Raw genomic sequence first — 18,683 nt, 5'->3', positions numbered from 1 at the left:
TTATGGACATCTGTCACCTGGAATACTTCTCTACTTGGCTTGTCTCTACCAATGTGATGTGTCCCCGCTGACGGTTCCCTTTGGAGTGTCAGGCACATGTTCTGTTTGCCAGGGGGGAAACGCAGACGATGCAGGACGTGTTTGAAATGCTGAAAGACACTGGTGGGGCAGGTACCTGTGCACGTGGTATTTTATAGAAGGCTTGTGTATATCGGGACCATAAATTGACTTTTGCTTCATCAGTGTATTTTATATAGGTGAGAGACGTTTTATTTTGTTTTGTAATTTTTAATTTTATTTTAGAGAGTGCACATGAAGGCGGGAGAGAGGCAGAGGGAGGGGGAAGGGAGAGGGAGAGAGAGGGTCCCAAGCAGGCCCCATGCTCCATGCAGAGCCCAACACAGTAACTCGATCCCAAGACCCTGGGATCATGGCCGGAGCCAAAGTCAATAGTCGGACGCTCAACCTGCTGAGCCACCCGGGCACCCCTGTGACAGACATTTTTTTTTTTTAATTTTTATTTATTTATTTATTTTTTTAATTTTTTTTTCCCCCCTGGGAGGGGGGGAGAGAGAGAAAGAGAGAGAGAGAGAGAGAGAGAGACAGTGTGAGCAGGGGAGGGTCAGAGAGAGAGGGAGTCACAGACTGAAACAGGCTCCAGGCTCTGAGCTGGCAGTCAGCACAGAGCCCGACACGGGGCTCGAACCCACGAACCGCGAGACCATGACCTAAGCGAAAGTCAGACGCTTAACCGACTAAGCCACCCAGGCGCCCCGTGACAGACATTTTCAAATGCTGTGTGGTATCTGGATGAAAGATGCCCGCTGGAAGTAACCTTCGTGAGAATCGCAGCCATGTTAGTTTTCATCACTGGTACATCTCGAGTGCAGTATCACATTGATACGGATGTTTAATCAATACTTATTTAATGATTAACTTAATGATTAAGTGAATAAAAGGTAGTGTGTGTCTTATCTGGGTTTTAGATTTATGTAGCCTGTTAAATTGTCCCAAATAAAGAGAAGCAGTACTTTGATAATTTATGAATTGTGAACATGGTTCTGTATTAAGAGTTCCTGAAACTGTAATTGGCATATGGTAACATTATTTTGGATTTGTGGATTTGCTTAAAATGGTTCTCTTCAGGTTTAGAAAATACTGTAGGGGTTTTGATTCATTCAGTAGGGTGCTATTTACAGGCACCTGGGTGGCTTAGTCCGTTGAGCATCCAGCTTCAGCTCAGGGCATGATCTCATGGTTTGTGAGTTCGAGCCCTGCGTCAGGCTCTGTGCTGACAGCTCAGAGCCTGGAGCCGGATTCCGGGTCTCCGTTTCTCTGTCCCTCCCTCCCTTGCGTGCGCGCTCTCTCTCAAAAATAAAAAAATTAAAAAAGAATAAGGTGCTATTTAAATGTTCTTTCTAAATGATACAGAATATAGGAAATAGCATCTAAAAGATAATTAGTGGGGCACCTGGGTGGCTCAGTCAGTTAAGTGTCCGACTTCGGTTGAGGTCATGATCTCACGGTTCGTGGGTTTGAGCCCCGCGTCGGGCTCTGTGCTGACAGCTAGCTCAGAGCCCGGAGCCTGCTTCGGATTCTGTGTCTCCCTCTCTCTCTGACCTTCCCCTGCTCACGCTGCCTCTCTCTCTCTCTCACTCAGAAAGAAATAAAACATTAAAAAAAATTTTTTTAAGTGAAAGATAATTAGCTGCATAAAAACTATGCATTTTGCTTTGACAGAGTAAATACAGAATTTGCATAACTGAAATCTTCTAAGCCTTATGCCAGGTATTCAAATAAGACAGTCCAGAATATTACATACAAACAGGCACTGGTGTTTTCAAATGGTGGCTCTAGAGGCAGCAGATGAAAAGGGGGAATTACTGAAAACTCCATAGATTGGGACCACAGGCTGCCTGGCGGTATCTTGGTGGTGGAATCCATGTTGTAGCTGTTAGATGGAGGCTGTGAATCTGGAAAACCGTTTACTCTCAGTTGGGTAGCAATTATAACAAAGAACATATTGGTCTTGGCTGTAGTGCCTAGGATGAGTGACTGTATAGAAAACAGGCTTTTGTTGAAAATATCTAGTTTTTGAAAGGCGGCCTTGTTACTTGATACTCAGAGTTCAAAGGTAAACATTTGCATAATTAAGCATTTTTGTGTCTCTGGTCTAATAAAGATAGAAAAAAATCCCACGTGGATATTGTAAGAGTGATAGTCTAGCTTTGTTCCGCATAAACTGGAAGAGAGGAACCTAATCTCTAGGGGAAAATATCAGGTAAGGCTTCTGTGGGTAAAAAGAAAAGGTTAAATACATGTTTATGTGATAAGCACAAGACTTCAGTTCTGGGCTGAAGGAATGAGAGAAAGTTGGGGGGTTACATTCAGGAATAAGTTGTAAGAGAGGGAAAAGACACAGAAAAATCCAGGAAACAGATTTTTTAGAAAATGGGGCAAATAGATTTTAGAGAGCAGCTCGCTCTCAGGACTGCTTTAAGACACATGATTTAAGCGCTCGCTGTTCATGGCCTTTCTGCTACCCTGTTCAGACCCTTTCCATGGTTTCACTGAATGGAATATCCCACAGAGAGTTATCTCTGAACTTTGGCATCAGTAGTTTAGAGCAGTATTACCTTAGGAGCAAAATCAAATTCACATCCAGGGAGTTGCTTCATAACTGTTGGAAGAAACATAGCCTCCTAGAAACCTGAGGCCTAACTTATTGATAATACCAAAATTCTGTAAGTGCTTTCTTGAATTATGAGGGTGTTTTGTTTTGTTTTTAATTTAGGAGGCTTTCATTTGTAAGTAATACAAATTCACTTCCAACTGGCTTGATTATTGACACATATACATACATTTTAGAGAGAGAACAGGCTTCTGGGAGGGCTTATTTAAATGGCTCAACAAGGTCGCTGCAGGACCCCTCGGAGATTCCTGTGTCTCAGAAACATCCGCAGGATTCCAGGATTGGAAATCATGAACACAGAATGGCTTCCCGGAAGCTCCTCGTGTTTCTCCACCGTTGAAGTCTTGAGCTTCATCTGATGGGACCGACTCTAATGCACCCATCTCTAGACCAGCTCTTGCTCCCCTGGGATTATGCTGTTTATTTTGGGCCGAATCATGTGGCCATCTCTAAACAGATGACAGGGCAACATAGATGATCTTCCGTTGATCCAGTGAGTCGGGGCTAAAACGAGAAGTGGATTCAATACGGTCCAAACTGTATGACTTAAGAAATGAGGGGTCTTATTAAGACACAGGAAGAGGGGACTGGAGGCAGGGAGGCCCCCAGCCACANTTTTTTTTTTTTTTAATTTTTATTTATTTCTAGGAAAGAGAGAGATAGCGTGAACAGTGGTGGGCCAGAGAGAGAGGGAGATCAAATATATTGTCCAGTTTGTTGATGTAGAACAGAGAGCTTCTCAACCTTGGCCAGATCAACGTTGCGGGGAGGGGGCGGGGTATTACTGTCGGTTTCCTTGCAGGACGCTTAGCAGCACTGCCCACCAGGCGCTAGTACCCCCTCCCCCAATAGCAACAGCTAAAAGTGGCTCCAGACGCAGCTAGATGTCACTCGGGCGGGGGCGTCATTGCCGCAGTTGGGAAGCACTGGCCTAGAGTTGTGCTCCGCGAACCTTGATCAGAGCCCTGTGATTAAAATGTTTTTGCCTGTCTGCGTATATGCTTATATTCTATGAATTTCATACATATTATAAAGCATATACACAAGATAGAAATTAAGTGGTGCAGATTAGAAATACATTGAAATTTTATTTTATTTTTCCTGTAATTTTTCTCCCTGTATGCCTGTGTTCCCGTGTGCATGCTTAGAGCATGCCCCCCGCTCTGGAGGCGAGCGGTCTTAAACACTGGTGTCCAGTCAGACATCACCCGGACCACGTGATGCCAGCGCTGTCACCGCGTAACTGGATGCTGGGTGTGCCTTTCCTGTTGTCCGTGCATCGCCGCCAAGGCCCCGCAGCTGAACCCGAAGGAGCCTGTCCTAAAACTTAGAAAAAGGTGGCAGAATCTGCCCGACTGCCATTGACCACGTCACCCCACACTGCGTATATGGAGCAGACAGGTTGTAGTTGTCGGCGACGTGGAGTGTTGAGAGAGGGTTTTGCTGTCCTATCCCACACCGTGTCCCCAGTCCCTGCCGATCCAGGCTAGAGCTTGCAGGAACTTGTAAGGACAGAGGACCAGTATGTTGCTCTGGCCGGTGCGCCCTGCAGGTGGCCGGCTGCTGCGTCAGCCCATGGCGGGTGGAGGCGGCGGCACCGGTGTGATGTGCTTAGGGTGGACACGGGGCCGACTCCCCGCCAAGCGCCAATTTTGCTGCCCCCTGACTGACCTGGAAGAATAGCCTGGTGGGCCCGTTGGCTTGGTGGCCAGGAGCGCGGGGCCCAGAGGGAGGAAAGGCACCGCGTGCTGCCTGCAGGTTGGGATGGAAGGAAATTGGGGGGTGGACGGCTGGTCGGGTCAGTACGAGGATTCCCCAGGTTGGGGCTCGCGGTGAGATTGAACACCGCCCCGAGAAGGCTTGCGCACCATCGCACTGAAGTCCTAACGTTTGCCCAGGCCGTTAGTATAACGCACAGCCAGGTGGACCCGCGGCAGGATAAACCGATTGCGGGAGACCCCTCGCTTCTCTCTGTCCTGTGCCCAGAGAGCCCTGAGAGGAAGGGAAGGAACGGCAGACCAAGTCCCATCAAGCCCCACTTGTAGCTGGCGCTGCCGGAGGGAACTTATGAATCAGATTTGGGGCTGAAGTTTTAGACAGGACTGAATTTGAAGACCTGGACATCACTGGAAACATCATGCACTCTGTCCCTGGTGTCATGGCTAAGAAAGGGGGATTCAGATCGAACACAACCGAAAAGCAGAGATGGGGGAGGCCCAGTGGACAAAGCTAATGTCTTTTTCTGAACTGAGATTCGGGAAGAGCCCAGTTTTAGAAATATTGTAGGGGCGCCAGGGTGGCTCAGTCATTTGAGTGTCCGCCTTTTGGTTTCAGCTTGGGTCATGGTCTCAACTGTTCGTGGGATCCAGCCCCACGTGGGGCTCCGTGCCGATCAGTGTGGAGCCTGCTTTGGATTCTCTCTCTCCCTGTCTCTCTACCCCTGTCCCACTCGTGTTCTCGGTCTTTCTCTCTCTCAAAATAAATAAACATGGGAAAAAAATCCTGTACAGAGTCATGGTGGACAGGGCTTTATCTGAGCTGAGTTGACCACAGTTAGGAGCCCAGCTAATGGCTGCAGGTCATCTTTGTGTCACAGGATTGAGAATTGATAGGAACTTTTTCCTGCATTTAATGTAATTAATTTGTTGTGATCGTAAGTGTTTTGGACCCAACGTGGTTAAATATTTTTACAAAAAGTTGGAAAGCCAGTTCAGAGAAGTCCACTTTTCTATTCATATTCTCAGACAGCTGAAGGTCTCATCCGTGCTGGTTCATGAAGGGGGGGGGGGCGGGGCAGGAATGAGAGCTGAAAGATATGTAAAATATTCTGCTATGAAATGTTCTGAATTTCATGAAGAATCTTTGGAAATTTCAGTTTAGTATCAGAACTTTTTCCCTTCTCATTAAAATTGAGTATTTTAGTGGCTAGGTATCCAGCTTCAGTCATGAGCTCCCAGTTTGTGAGATCGAGCCCCATCGAGCTGATAGCGCACAGCCTGCTTGGTCTCCCCATGTCTGCCTCTCCCTTGCTCACGCTCCCTTTCTCAAAATAAAATAAACTTTTAAAAAAATGACTTAAAACAGATGGTCATTTCTCTCATCTAAGGTGTTTTTTTTTTTCCTAGTAGGTAGGGAGGGGCTCACCCACTTAGTAGTGACTTCTTACCTGTGTTTACAGTTGGCAGTGGTTGGTTAGTCTTTTCCTGTAACAGCCTGGGGTGGCATCCCTTCCCTCTAGTGGTCTAGAAGGCCAGGGCCTTTTCACGCCACTGCCCCCACCCCCTCCTGCGTAGGCACAGTGTGTAACGCAGAAAGTGACTGTGGCAGTGAGCGTGGCCTGCTACCCTCAAAGAGGTCACCGACCTGCTCTCAGTGGAGCACTCGCTTTGTTGGGGAGCACACCTCCCATTGGATCCGCCTGTGACCCGTGGTGTGGCGTTCGTTGATGGTTGGCCCGACGAAGGAATGTAACTGACACAGGGACACAAAGCAAAGGTGGTTGACCTGTGTTTGAATTTACTGACTTTCTTATGAAAGACTACCCAGAAGTTCCGGGGGGTTTTCAGCCGTGTGGAGTGGTGTGACTGAGCGTGAATAGATTTCAGATATCTCTTTACCTTACTCTGCAGTGTGTACGTTTTCCAATATTTCCAAGTGTTATACCTTTTAAGCACATGGCCATTTTTTCTAATAAGTCAGGGTTATTTATTTTGTGTGAATATACCTGAGTTAGAAAGTTAATCTTTACCTCTTTTTTACACCCCCCCCCGCCCTTCAGTGGTGACCTGTTTTCTTTAGATCTCTCCCAGTGCTTAGAGCAGCTTATACGGGCCAGTATTCAGTTAGGCTCACAGTTTTTTCTTGATGCAAAAGAACAGAGTTTTAAAGCCCTGTTTGATCAGCCATTTCCCATTTTGAGTGTGAAAGTAAATAGTCTGAATGAGCCAGCAAAACCATTTTTCTGTCATAGCCCCGAAGAGTGTAGAGAGAGGGGCACTGCCTTTGGAGGGAGAGGGTCTGGCTGGATTTGGGTCTCCGTGTGGACATACAGTCACTTTGTGATTCTGAGAAAGTGTATGACCTCCTTGAGACCCGTGCTCCCCATCTAAACAGTAAGGGTGATGCCTGCAGAGTCCATGAGGGTCGAGTGATAGCAGTTTGATATTCAAGTCCTTCCCATGCTGATTGTGAGCCCCTAAACTGCTTTTGTGGTCGGTGGGCTTTGGCCCACGGTTCAGAAAACACTGCTGCGTGAACAGCTCCGTTTACAGTGTGTTACCGTCATGTTTTTAAAGCAGGTTTGCCTAAATAGCCAAAAATTACTGATTTCCTTGCCACCCTTCCACCCCGCCGCCAAGTCTGTACATCTCATTTTCTTTTCCTGCCATTCATACTCCTCATGGTAAATTGGAGTAAATGATAGCTCCTACCTCCTAGGATTGTTGGAGGATTGAATGCCTGGCCATAACATGATCAGTCATTGGCAATGTTGCTATTGTTTAAACGGATGGCTTCCAGCGCTTAGGTACCTATATTTTACTTGCTCTGTCGAACTTTAGGCTCCTGATTTTAAAATACTGCATGTGGAGGGGCACCTGGGTGGCTCAGTCGGTTAAGTGCAACTCTTAATTTCAGCTCAGGTCATGATTCTCACGGTCATGAGATGAATCCCTCACTGGGTGTGGATCCTGCTTAAGATTCACTCTCCCTCTGCCCCCTTCCCCACGCATATGCTCTCAAAATGATGATGATGATGATGATAATTAATAATAATAATAATATGGGGTTTTACTATGTCAGGGTCTGTGCCGGTACTTGGATTCACTTCCAGACTTCCAACACTTCTTCCTCGTGGGGTAGTGAAGCTAATGTCAGCATTCTGCGTCTGCCGGCGCCTGCCCTTTCCTGTTATCACTGGTTCCCAATCACAGGTGCTGGTGCTTATCATTTTTATTGAGCCACCTGTTTGCCAGGTGCTGTCCTGTAAGTGCAAGAACATGTAACTACAGGGGTGCCTGGGTGGCTCAGTCGGTTACGCATCTGACTTCGGCTCAGGTCATGATCTCATGGTTCGTGATTTCAAGCCCTGGAGCCTGCTTTGTATTCTGTGTCTCCCTCTCTCTCTGCCCCTCCTCCAATCATGCTCTGTCTCTCTCCGTCTCTCAAAAATGAATAAATGTTTTAAAAAATAAAGGAATTAAGGAGAAAATAAAAAGAACATGTAACAACACAGTCCCTCCCCACAAGGAGCTCCCCACAGGGCTAAGGGAGCCTGTGACAGAAGGTAGAGAGTACGTGCTATTTTCAAACATTCAGATCCCTTGAAAGACATTCTCCTTGCTTAGCAAATAATAATCCCTTTGCTTAGCAAATACTGTTTGTGAACTTGCAAGTCCTGATGCCAGGGATATAAAGACAAGTAAGACATAGATCTTGATCTTTAGGGTTTTCCAAAGAGTAAAACATTTATTCGTTGTGGTAGGATGGTTTTAGATGGTATGTCACATTGTTAGTTATAATTAGCACATCGACCATGCGATTTCATGGGTATTATTAAGAAAAGGAAAGTGGGTATGTTAGGATAAACAGGTTAGTTGAAGAAAAATACTTAAATGTTTTTGATATGAACAAATTAGAAAGGGTCATTAGGGGAGCCCTGATTCGGGGAGACTGAGGGATACATGAGGACTTCCATCATTAAAAGGAGCTTTACGGGGTGCCTGGGTGGCTCAGTGGGTTAAGCGTCCAGTGTCGGCTCGAGTCATGATCTTGTAGTTCCTTAAGTTTGAGCCCCGCATCAGGCTCTGCTAACAGCTCAGAGCCTGGAGCCTGCTTCAGATTTGTGTCTCCTCTCTCTTTGCCCCTCCCCTGCTTTACTTTGTCTCTCTGTCTCTCAATAATAAACATAACAAAAGAGAGATTCAGCTTAATTTTTGGCGGAGTCCAAATCAATCCTTTTTTTTGAGAGAGAGAAAAATGTGTGTGTGCACATGTATGCACATAGGATAGGGGCAAGGGGGGGGGAGAGAGAGAGAGAGAGAGAGAGGGAGAATCTTAAGCAGGCTCCAGGCTCAGGGCGGAGCCTGACACGGGGCTCGATCCCATGACTCTGGGGTCATAGCCTAAGCCAGAATCAAGAGTCGGACACTTAACCGGCTGAGCCCCCCGGATGCCCTCAAATCAATCCTCTTTTTTTCCTAAGTTTTATTTATTTATTTTGAGAGAGAGCGAGCACAAGCAGGAGAGCGACAGAGAGAGAAAAAAAAAACTCCAAGCAGGCTCCACGCTGTCACCCAGTGCAGGACTCTGAACTCATGACCTGTGAGATCAACCAGGAGTCAGATGCTTAGCTGACTGGGCCACGCAGGCGCCCCCAAATCAATCCTATTTTAATAGAAGCCCGTGTTGTAGTAAACGTTGATTTTTCAAAATAGCATTACTTGAATGACATTTGACTGAAAAGCTGCATTTTCTAGAATATTCGTTGCAGCATGGCAGTGAAGTTGGAAAAGACTAACCGTAGTAACGGACGAAAATGTTAGACATTGGCACCGAATAATAGTATGTAGTCCTCACCAGGGGATAATGTAAGTGTAGATGCGGCACAGAGAGACAGACNTTAACCGTGGTTCTCTCTTTAGCTGCTGGGATTTCAACACCTTCTTTTTAACCTCCCAGTACGTTCTAAGTATGAAATAAACCCGGGTGCCTTTTTTCTTAATAGGGAAACATTAAAGTTTACATTTACTTCGTACAGGGAAGAATATCGCTTTTCTGATCCTGTTGTGGTGTGTTCTCTGACAGGTGTGGGGGCACGGTTGGTGCTATTTTCACTTGTCCGCTGGAAGTCATTAAGACGCGGCTGCAGTCCTCAAGATTAGCTCTTCGGACCGTCTATTATCCTCAGGTTCATCTGGGGACCATTAGTGGGGCTGGAATGGTGAGACCAGCATCGGTGACGCCGGGCCTCTTCCAGGTTCTGAAGTAAGTTCCGTCCCCTGCTGGACCCCTGCCCCCACTCTCAGTGCGGAGTGCCCACCGGGCCCGTCAGGTGAGACGGTCCGCCCGTAGTCGCTGTGCGGACTGAAGAACCCGGTTTCCGTACCAGAACCTTTGAGCTCTGACCTCCCTTGGCAGCGGGGTCGCGTGTGATCAGCATCCAGCGACGGTCAGGCCAAACCCAAGAGCAAACCAAAGACCCGTGGTGGGACTGTTGCGTCACAGTGTTGGTCTTCCCCCAAAGCTTTTGAGGGCCCGCGAGGTGTGGGGTGGCCGAGCGAAATCAAAAATTTTAAAGCTGCACAAGAGAAGCGTTGTGACCATTTTAAGAGAAAACAATACAGAAACAACCATGTTTGAGGTTTTTTACTTTTTGTTTGGAGATCATTTACATTTACAGAAAGTTGCACCACATATTGAGCGAAACCGTTTTTCCAACGTTTATTTAAAAAAAATTTTTTTTTAATGTTTTATTTTTTTGAGAGAGAGGGAGAGACAGTGTGAGCAGGGGAGGGTCAGAGAGAGAGGGAGACACAGAACCCAAGGCAGACTCCAGGCTCAGAGCTGGCTGTCCGCACAGAGCCCGACGTGGGACTCGAACCCACGAACCGTGAGATCATGACCTGAGATGAAGTCAGACGCTTAACCAACTGAGCCCCCCAGGCACCCCTCCAACGGTTGTTTAACACTGAGGCTACCTGCCTAGTGTATTATTTTTACTGCATTAAATATGCCTTATTGATTACACAGTGGCTGAATATTTATTCATCAGCTGAATTTGCCTTATTAGTCTCTATGCTTGAGTCAGAACCGGAAATTCAGAAGGGCGCTTGGCAATGCCGGAGTCTTAGTGGGGCTGTGTACTTTAAAAAAGGTGTCTGATAAATGGTAGTTGAATTTAGCTAAACGTGATTCCCAGACGTCTGAGACAGCACTGGAAAAGGGTGTGTTCCCGAAAGTGCTGTTCATCGATGTAGATGTTTACTAGGGAAACATTAGAAAAAGGTGCCATAAAATGGAAATGTTCTTGTCTTAACCACACCACTTAGCACTTTGGACAGAATTCAGTCACGTTGTAGATAAGGTGGAATGAATTGGAAAGTGGTTAATTTATTTTTAGGTACATTTTGTTTGTAAAGCCGCTGCTGATGAGTCACCCAGGCACCCATGCCAGACGTGTGTACGGGAGAGCGTCCGAGTTGACTGAGCAAAACTGGACAGCAGAACTGGCCGCTGAGGGCAAGGACCCGAGTGAGAGAATCAGTTAGAGAAAAAGGCTCCAGGAGGATCAGCCAGTGCAGATAAACACCCAGGACGGGGGTGGAGGCATGGAAGGCAGGGAGCCTACCTGGAGATGGGCCTGGGAAAGAGAGACCCGAGGGTGCGGAGACACACTGTGACCTCAGCAGAGAGAGAGACAAGGCCACATCCTTAAATCCCCGGCCGTGAAAACACGCCCACCCCGGTTCACCTTGTGTTTAGGCAGAGGCAGTGTCTCAAATGGCTTCTTTCTTCTGAGGAACACACAGTGCTTTGGACGTAATGAAACAGACAGGTAATTTGCCAACTTTACCGACATCCCAAAAGAACTTCCTCTTAGGTGCTTGCCAAATAACTCGTGACAAGTAGATTTATGTATTGACTGTAACTGGGAACCTGTTACCCAGAAGTCGTGGGTGTCAGCAGGGCCAGCACATAAGGTAAATGGGGATGTTTCTCTAGTTGAAGATTTTAGGATGTATGTTCTAGATCTCTGGTGTCTGTCCCTCCATGTCCTGTAAATCTCTCCTCTCTCTCTCTGTATATATATGTATCACACACCCCGCATGGGCACAATTATTTAAAAAAAAATTTTTTTACCATTTATTCATTTTTGAGAGAGAGATAGAGTGTGAGTGGGGGAGGGGCAGAGAGAGAGGGAGACAGAGAATCTGAAACAGGCTCCAGGCTCCCAGCTGTCAGCACAGAGCCCGACACGGGGCTCGAACCCACAAGCAGTGAGATCATGACCAGAGCTGAAGTCGGACGCTTAACCGACTGAGCCACCCAGACGCCCCCAAAATTATTTATTAAAATGTAAATCAAAGGGGGAAAAGCCTGTCCATCGTGTAAAATACAGGAACAGTGCCCACACCACACTCCATGCAAGACCACTTGTTTTCACCAAGGCAGCCATTGGTTCATGCAGCCACAGCTATGCGGAAATGAGACCTTACTGACCCCTGAATCCTTATTAAAACCACCTATTATATATTCATGTCAAAATAGGAGTAAGAGAAGTATTAAGTAAACTTTTTGTCATAATAATATTTTGTTAGAAAAGTACTTGTAAAGTGGCATTTTTCCCCCAAGAGCTGTTCTGTTAAGCTTTTTGTCCTCAGCTTCATGTATATATAGTTTTAAGATTCTCAACTGATACTTATTAGCTCTCAAGTTAAAAAATGACTCCGCTTGTGGAGTATTATTTCATCAATTTTTCACAAGAACCCCGAGGTAAACGTTCGGGCGTGATATCCCTGTTTTTTTGTTTTGTTTGGTTTTGTTTTTAATGTTTTAGTTATTTCTGAGAGAGAGAGAGAGACAGTGTGAGCAGGAGAGGGTCAGAGAGAGAGGGAGACACAGAATCTGAAGCAGCTCCAGGCTCTGAGCTGGCAGTCAGCACAGAGCTCGACGCGGGGCTCGAACCCATGAACCGCGAGATCATGACCTGAGCCGAAGTCGGCCGCTTACCCGACTGAGCCCCCCGACGCCCCTCCCCTGTTTCATGGTGAGGAAGGGCAAGTGAGAGGGTGAGTGGCGTGCTCAGTGTCATTCCCGTGTGTGTCCACCTGTCTCTAAGAACGCTTTGAAGCGGCCAGGAGTAAACAGCGGCGGTCCCCAGCCCGCTGTCACGCGGAGTCGCAGGCGTTCCAGCCACGGTCCGCTGGGACCACGGTCCTGCCTCGCCCATTGCTTCTGCTCCGCTCCCGAGTCTCCCTGACGACCTCCTGATGCTGCAGGGCCCCGGGGCTCCCCTGGTGGCCTCAGCCCTAGCGACAGGCCCTCCTTCTGGGGGTGGATCCCGTTTGGTCTTGCGGCTTTGAGTGGCATCTGTAAGCGGACAGTGTCTCTCCGCCGAGCCTCGCACGCTGGCCCAGCTGCTGGTTTCAGGAAAATCTCCCACCTCTGCCCGCAGCTGCACACAGACCCTGACCCCTACGCACACTCACCCCGCCACTGCCCTGATGGAAGCCACCTACTATGTCACCTGTGTTAGTAGGTTCCTTCCTACCTGGCCTCCCCCACACTCACCCCTCCCCTGATCTCCAGCGTGTTCTCCACAGAGCAGGCAGGGGTCTTGTGCTCAGAGGCCTCCAGGAGCTGCCCTGTCCCTCCCCGGCTCTTCCCGGCGCCACCCCTCCTGTGACTTCTCTCGCTTCACCTCCTGACCTTGCCCCTCCCTCACCCCCGCTACACTGCCCTCCTTGCTGTGCCTTCGCACCCTCTTACGCTGGGAACACTGGAACGTTTTCCGAGGAAGGGCCTTTGTACGGGACGTCATCTGCATGGCTGGCATCCAGAGTCACCTTTGCAGGAAGGCCTTGCAGTGACCATGCTATTTAAAATCGAGCCTTCCCCTCACGCCCCATCCCTTCTTCTGCTCTATTTTTATGCACAGTGCTTACCTCCGTGCAGCACTGTGGTTTACATATTTATATTGTTTATGTTCTCTCTCTGCCCCCACCACAAGGGAGGCCCCTTGGACACGGGGACTTTGGTTTGTTTTGGTCACAGAGGTGTCCCCGCTCACCTAGGAGGCTGCCTGTCACATAGTAAGCTTAAGCATTCAGTACCGAGTGAGTGAATGAATTTGGCATGTCGGGAAGCTACTGGATATAAAGCGCTCAACACACACACACACGCCGCACCACGTAACTCATACTGACTGCTGTCATAATGGCTACCGCCTGTGCTTTATAAACGTGATTTATGACTGAGGTTTGTGGTGGCCAGGGCAAAAAGGGAAATATCTATCATGTCACATAATTCTCGTCCGAAGAAAGCATACTTGCTCTTCGGGGGAAGTGGACGTCTTTCCCTGTGGCGCGTCCCAAAAGCAGTGTGTTCAGCACTTGCATGAAGGCAGGGCGCCGGCTGAAGAAGAGCTCTTTCAGGGCGGCGGTGACCGTGACCACTTTGCTGTGTCTCCGCCACCACCCTGGTCGAAGCCCCAGCCCCTGCACCTAGACTGTTGGGGAGCTTGAGTGAAGGGCAGCGATGATGGTCTGCAGACAGGACTCTTGACCTGGTAAAGGCCTTTTCTCTAGACCACAAAGCCCATCAAGGTTTGCATTTAATTTTTTTATTTTAAAAAAATGTTTATTCATTTTTGAGAGACATAGCATGAGTGGGGGAGGGGCAGAGAGAGAGGGAGACACAGAATCCGAAGCAGGATCCAGGGTCCGAGCCGTCAGCACAGAGCCTGACATGGGGCTCAGACACACTGGCCGCGAGATCATGACCTGAGCCCCCCAGGCACCCCTGGTTTGCATTTTAGAAGACAGCGCCACCAAAACCCCAAACGATTAAGCCTGTTACTCATTTAAAACTCCGCATCTTCTTTCTAGCCTACTGTCTCCGGCTGAGCTACTTTTAAAGACTTCACAGCCAACGGGATTCGTTTACAGGGAGTTTAGTTTTCAAACTGCACATGAGTGTGAGCATGTGTCTCATGTTAGGGAAGGAAAGAAAGAATCCTCCACTGGAGCGCCAGTAACCTTTACATTTTTAATAGTTACATGAAAAAGGCCAGATGCTAGCATATTTAGGCTCTCACTGTTAGATCTGCCAAGGGGAGTATTAATATTATCAGTTTATCTCCGATCTCTGCTTTAAAAAAATCTTGAGTTCGTCTTTTTTTTTAAATCAGAGTTCCTATTCTGTAAACTACTTAGGTACCTTATTTTTATTTTTTTCAAGTACCTTTTTTTTAATCCAAAAAGTAATTTCTTAGCTAGTCTCTTAGCGTTGTAAACACCTAGGTGTTCCGATGGGATCCGTGTTTTGGATTAATCCGTAGCACGCGTGTGGGGATTGAAACTAGTGAAGAGAAGGGAATGTTCCAAATGTGACCCCAACTTCCTTTCGCATCTCTTTTCTATACGAAAGCTTGTGTGACTGTGGGAAAGTCAGTCTGGGTCCCGACGTGCTTTCTTAACGAAGCTTGAAGTGTACCATTTATAGTAGAAACTTGATTGTTCCAGAAAAGTTTTGTAAACATCCAGATAGGTTAGAAGTTTGAATTATGTAACAGGTTTGACTTTTTGCCCACTGTTAATATGCGTCACTATGGAGACAGTCTTTCTGCAGTTCTTAAAAGGTCTGAGTCACTTGAGGACACGTGTCCCCTACTGCATTATAGATGAGAGGCTCGGAGCTTCCTGGAGCCAGAGTCCCTTAATTGTGTTTGACCGACTCCCGGGCCTGGCTGCCCAGTGTACGCTAACGGGGACCACAGACAGACCCTAAACTTTTAAAAATGTTTGAATCTTCCTGATCACTTGAGATCTTTTACATCCTGTGTTATGAACTGGAGGTCACTTCAAGGTGTTACTTGGAGAACTTTTTGTTCAGAGAGCGCGGCTTCTTAAAAACACAGTCCTGTTTTTTCTGGGTTGGACGTTGCTGCACTTATTAAAAAAAGTAAAATAAAATGAAAGCACAGTCCTGTTTTGAGAAAGCATCAAAGTGAAGTGTTTACGGGTGAAGACACAAACTTCCCTGCCTCTGTTAGGGGCTAGCTGTCTCGTGTCAGCCAGTGTGAACGTTTTCTCCGAGTGTGGGAACTTCGTCCAGTGTGTTAGCTTTACAGAAACCCAAGAATTGTCTCCCCACCCCCCACTCCCCGCTTCTGTGACTTTATGGGCTCTTGTCAAGAGTTTGATATGTTTATAACCTATACCTTCCTTTTTTTTTTTTAAAGAACTATTTACTTTGAAATAATTTCCAACTTACAGAAGAGGTACAGAAATGGTACAAATAATTTGGTTCCATTCTTTACCTCAAGTCACCGGTTTGTAACATTGCCACATTTGCTCTTTTATTTCTGCCCTGCCTGCCTATTTTTCTGAACCGTTGGAACATGGGTTACGCTCACTATGCCCCTTTACCCTTAATTCTTTGGCATTTATTTCCTAAGAACAAAGGCATTCTTTGAAAAAAACTGTACAGTTTTCAAATTCATGAAATGCAGTATTCGTATGCTGCTTTGTAACTAATTTACAGCCCATATTCCAGATGAATCAGTTATCATAAGCGATCGATTTAACGGAAGAACTAATTTTATTTTAAAACTCTGTTCCTGCCAATATCTCTTCTGCTTCCCAGACCTTTGTCAGTGAGCCTTTCTTTTATGTTTATTTATTTCTGAGAGAGAGAGAGAGACAGCATGAGCAGGGGAGGGGCAGAGGGAAAGGGAGACACAGAATCTGAAGCAGGCTCCAGGCTCTGAGCTGGCAGTCAGCACAGAGCCCGACGCGGGGCTCGAACCCACGAACCGTGAGATCATGACCTAAGCGAAAGTTGGACGCTCAACCGACTGAGCCACCCAGGTGCCCCTGTCAATGAGCCTTTCATTCCTCCTTGCTGGGTTGTGTTTTTATTTGTGTAACACGGCTTTATTCGGACGCAGTCCATGTACCTGCTTAAGGAATACCGTTTAACTGATTTTAGTGTGTGCACAGTCTGCGCAGTCAACACCACTAATTTGGTTTTAGGACATTTTCATCCCTAGTAAACAGAAACCCCTCACCCATATGCAGTCACTCCCCATTGCCTGCCCCTCACCTACGGAACCAGTCACTAACCTACTTGCTGTATCCAGACTTGTGTCCTCCGGACATTTCACGTAACTGAAATCATACGACATGCGACCTTTTGTGTCTGGCTTCTCTCATGTATCCTAACTTTTCTTGAAGGCTCAACCTTGGTGTTGTGTAACAGCCCTTCCTTCCTTTTTTATTGCCAAGTAATATTACATTGTATGACTAGGTCTCATTTTAAATGCATTGCTTTGACAGTCCCCCGATGCCATGGGAAAAAAAGAAAAAGAAATGGACACTGTACTTACAGTGAGACGTGCTCTCCAGTTGTCCAGTGTGCCCAACAGAGGCCCCTCATGTGACACCGGGGTGGCCGGAGGCTTTAGGCTGGGCCATGCACAAACGAAGAGTGTGTCATGAGATCCCTCAGAGGACCTGGGTTGATAACTGCTGGTAAGGAAAACATTCTCTGATTAGAAAATAAGACAACTTTCTCCCTGATATTTCGAGGTAATTTTATTATTTCAGTGGAACCGAGGTCTAGTTTATTACTTAGTTAAAATAATGGCTTTATGGAGTTATTATTCACATACCCTAAAATTTATGCTTTCAAAGTGTATGAGTGGTTTTAGTATAGTCACAAGAGTTATGTAACCACCGCCACTGATTCTAGAACATTTTCATCGCTCCAGAAGGAAACGTGCACCCGTTAATAGTCATTCCCACCTCCCCCCACCCCTCCCCCGGCAACCACTGCTCTGCTTCCTTTGTCTGCCGGTAGGAATCTTACTCCTCTTGATGCTCTTATAAATGGAATCGTTTCTTATTTCCATATTCAGATTCACATTGCTACTGTGTTGAAATATAGTTGAGTTTCATATATTGATCTTGTTTCGTGTAACCTTGCTGAACTGACTGTAGTAATTTTTTAGTGTATTTCTTTTTATTTATTTTTTAACTTAATTATTTTGAGAGAGAGTGAGCGAGTATGCGCATGCCTATGCATGAGCAAGGGAGGGGCAGAGAGAGGGAGACACACACACACAGGCTCCGCATTGTTGGTGCAGAGCCTGACGCGGGGCTCCATCTCACAAACCGTGAGATCTTGACCTGAGCCAAAAATCAAGAGTTGGACTCTTAACCAACTGAGCCACCAGGCGCCCCAACCCCATTAGTATTTCTAAGTAATAAGATTATGTAGTCTGTATCAATAAAGGTAGTTTTTATTTCCTTTCCAGTCTAGATATCTTTTATTTCTTTTTTCTTATGTAATTGTTAATCTCTTACTTTTGAAGACCGCTCTTAAGGGTACAAATATTTTTCTGTTTTTAAGCAATTGAAATATTTTATGAACATCTTAAACTTTGAAGAAGCTAAGATTCATATTTTTAAATTTGTACATTTAAGGACTCTAGACTGTGAAAAATTACATTGACCAGAAAAAGGAAAGAACAGGAAAGAAAGCTACGAATGGATAAAACTTGAACATTTTCCAGCATGCCAGGGACCAAAACATCAATTTAAACTCTTCACCAGAAATGTCAGCTTTGTTTTTAGACACTTTCTCTATGGGAAAAGTGGAAGGGAGCGGAAACAGAATTGGCTGCTTTACCAGTAGCTTTTCCATGAAGTGAGAAGACACCTTTTATTTTACCTTCAATGTCATAATGAAGGTAAAGCACTATATAAACTCTTTTGACAACAATTCTAGATAAACTCAGAGTGCTATCAAATTAAAGGCACTAATTACCCAGTGCAGAAAAATGTACTAAAGAGTAAGAAGAGATTAAATTGGAGAAGACCTCAGTGTAACAGTGTCAGTTCTCTTGGACACCATGAAAATTGAGCCATCGAAAAGAATACATTTAACCAAATTTATTCTTCAACGTGAATCATCATGTTAGAGTGGGAAAATGCCTCTAAAGAATGTTCTACAGAATCCTTCCTTGGTCACTTTCAATCAGAAAACATAGCAACACAGGGCACCTGGGTAGCTCACTTAATTAAGCGTCCGACTCTTGATCTTAGCTCAGGGTTGTAAGTTCAAGTCCCACATTGGGCTCTGCACTGGGTATGAAGCCTGCTTAAAAGAAAAAGAAGAAAACACATCAATGCTTCATTTTTTTTTTTTTTTTTAAAGCGTGTTGGCAAGTGTGTGGGAAAATTGGAAGCCTTGTGCGTTGTTGGTAGGA

General features: G+C 46.2%; 1 protein-coding gene across 1 annotated transcript in view; it reads left to right on the top strand.

Annotated features, from left to right (window-relative positions):
• SLC25A33 (solute carrier family 25 member 33) overlaps positions 1–18,683 on the top strand; it is a 34,213-nt gene that overhangs the window by 4,665 nt on the left and 10,865 nt on the right. The window contains exon 2 of the mRNA XM_077763844.1: positions 9,497–9,676. Coding sequence (XP_077619970.1) covers positions 9,497–9,676 — 180 coding nt within the window. The remainder of the gene's footprint in view (positions 1–9,496; positions 9,677–18,683) is intronic.

The sequence above is a fragment of the Crocuta crocuta genome, unplaced genomic scaffold, assembly GCF_008692635.1.
Source record: "Crocuta crocuta isolate KB4526 unplaced genomic scaffold, BGI_CrCroc_1.0 scaffold13, whole genome shotgun sequence".
NCBI classification, from domain to species: Eukaryota; Metazoa; Chordata; class Mammalia; order Carnivora; family Hyaenidae; genus Crocuta; species Crocuta crocuta.
This window is presented reverse-complemented; position numbering and strand designations above follow the sequence as displayed.